The 1,149-nt window shown below is 39.2% G+C and overlaps 1 protein-coding gene across 1 annotated transcript; it reads right to left on the bottom strand.

The window, feature by feature from the left end:
* Positions 1 to 95: 95 nt before the first annotated feature.
* EMH_0070540 (uncharacterized protein) lies at positions 96 to 701 on the bottom strand (the record flags this gene model as incomplete). Its single annotated transcript, XM_013498989.1, has 1 exon — positions 96 to 701. The coding sequence occupies one exon, from the start codon at positions 699 to 701 to the stop codon at positions 96 to 98; it is 606 nt and encodes a 201-aa protein (XP_013354443.1).
* Between the last annotated feature and the right edge of the window lie 448 nt (positions 702 to 1,149).

Here is a 1,149-nt window from a genome sequence, read left to right as displayed (position 1 = left end):
AAAAAAAAAAAAAAAAAAAAAAAAAAAAAAAAACACACACACACACACACACACACACACACACACACACGTTACACCTTTTTTTTGTCTCCTTTTTACGCTTCTTGTTGTCTCCTTTCTGAGGGTTTTATCGCTGTCTCATTTGTCTCTTTTGTCTCCTTTTCATTGTCTCCTTTTGCTTTCTCTCTCTTTCTCTTTTGTCTCCTTTTGCTTTGTCTGTCTGTCTCTTTCGTCTCCTTTTGTTTTGTCTGTCTCTCTCCCTTGTCTCCTGTTTGTGGATCTATTGCTGCTGCTGTTCGTGCTGATGCTGCTGTTGCTGCTGCTGCTGCATCTGCTGCTTCTGCTCTTCCTGCTGCATACGCTACTTCTACATTTGCTGCTGTTGCTGCTGGAGCTACTGCTGCTGCAGTTACTGCTACAGCTGCTACTGCTGCTGCTGTTCTTTCCGTTACTGCTGTTGTATATGTTTCTGCTCCTCCTATATCATCTGCTGTTGCTGCTGCATCTGCTGTTGCTGCTGCATGTTCTGCTGCTCCTGCTGCATCTACATCTGCTGCAGGTTGTGCTGCTACTGCTGCTGCTTTATGTGTTCCACGTGCTGCTGCATCTGCCGCTGCATCATGATCATCATCATCATCTGCTGTTCCTGCTGGTGCTGCTGCATGTGCTGCTGCTGCTGCTGCTGCTGCTGCTGTGTGCATGCATCAGACCGATGGGAGTGGGTGTGTTGGTCTAGCCGGCAGGCATGTTACAGCGACGCTTCTCCTCTTCATCGGTATCCTCTTTTGGGTATAAGTTTAGTTTTGCCTGATAAAGAAGATAAAACTTTGTTTTATGTTCGATACCACGACAAAGAAAAACAACATAATTTATTTTTTAGAGCCGTTGATAGAAGCAGAGATCTTTGGTCTGATGGTTTATTCGAATTCATTGATAAGGTAAACATTATTTTTTTTTTTATTTTTTTTATTTTTTTTTATTTTGTTTGTTTTGTTTGTTTTGTTTATTTTATTAATTTGTTTATTTAATTAAATTAAAATTATTAATTTTATTGATTTATATCTCATTTGTAATGGTGTTTGTCTCTATGTCTCCTTTGCCTGTCTCGTTTACATTACTTATATATATATATATATATATATATATATA

The sequence above is a fragment of the Eimeria mitis genome, genomic scaffold (assembly GCF_000499745.2).
Source record: "Eimeria mitis Houghton genomic scaffold, Emh_scaff3890, whole genome shotgun sequence".
NCBI classification, from domain to species: domain Eukaryota; phylum Apicomplexa; class Conoidasida; order Eucoccidiorida; family Eimeriidae; genus Eimeria; species Eimeria mitis.
The sequence above is the reverse complement of the archived record's forward strand: the minus strand, read 5'-3'. Positions and strand labels throughout refer to the sequence as shown.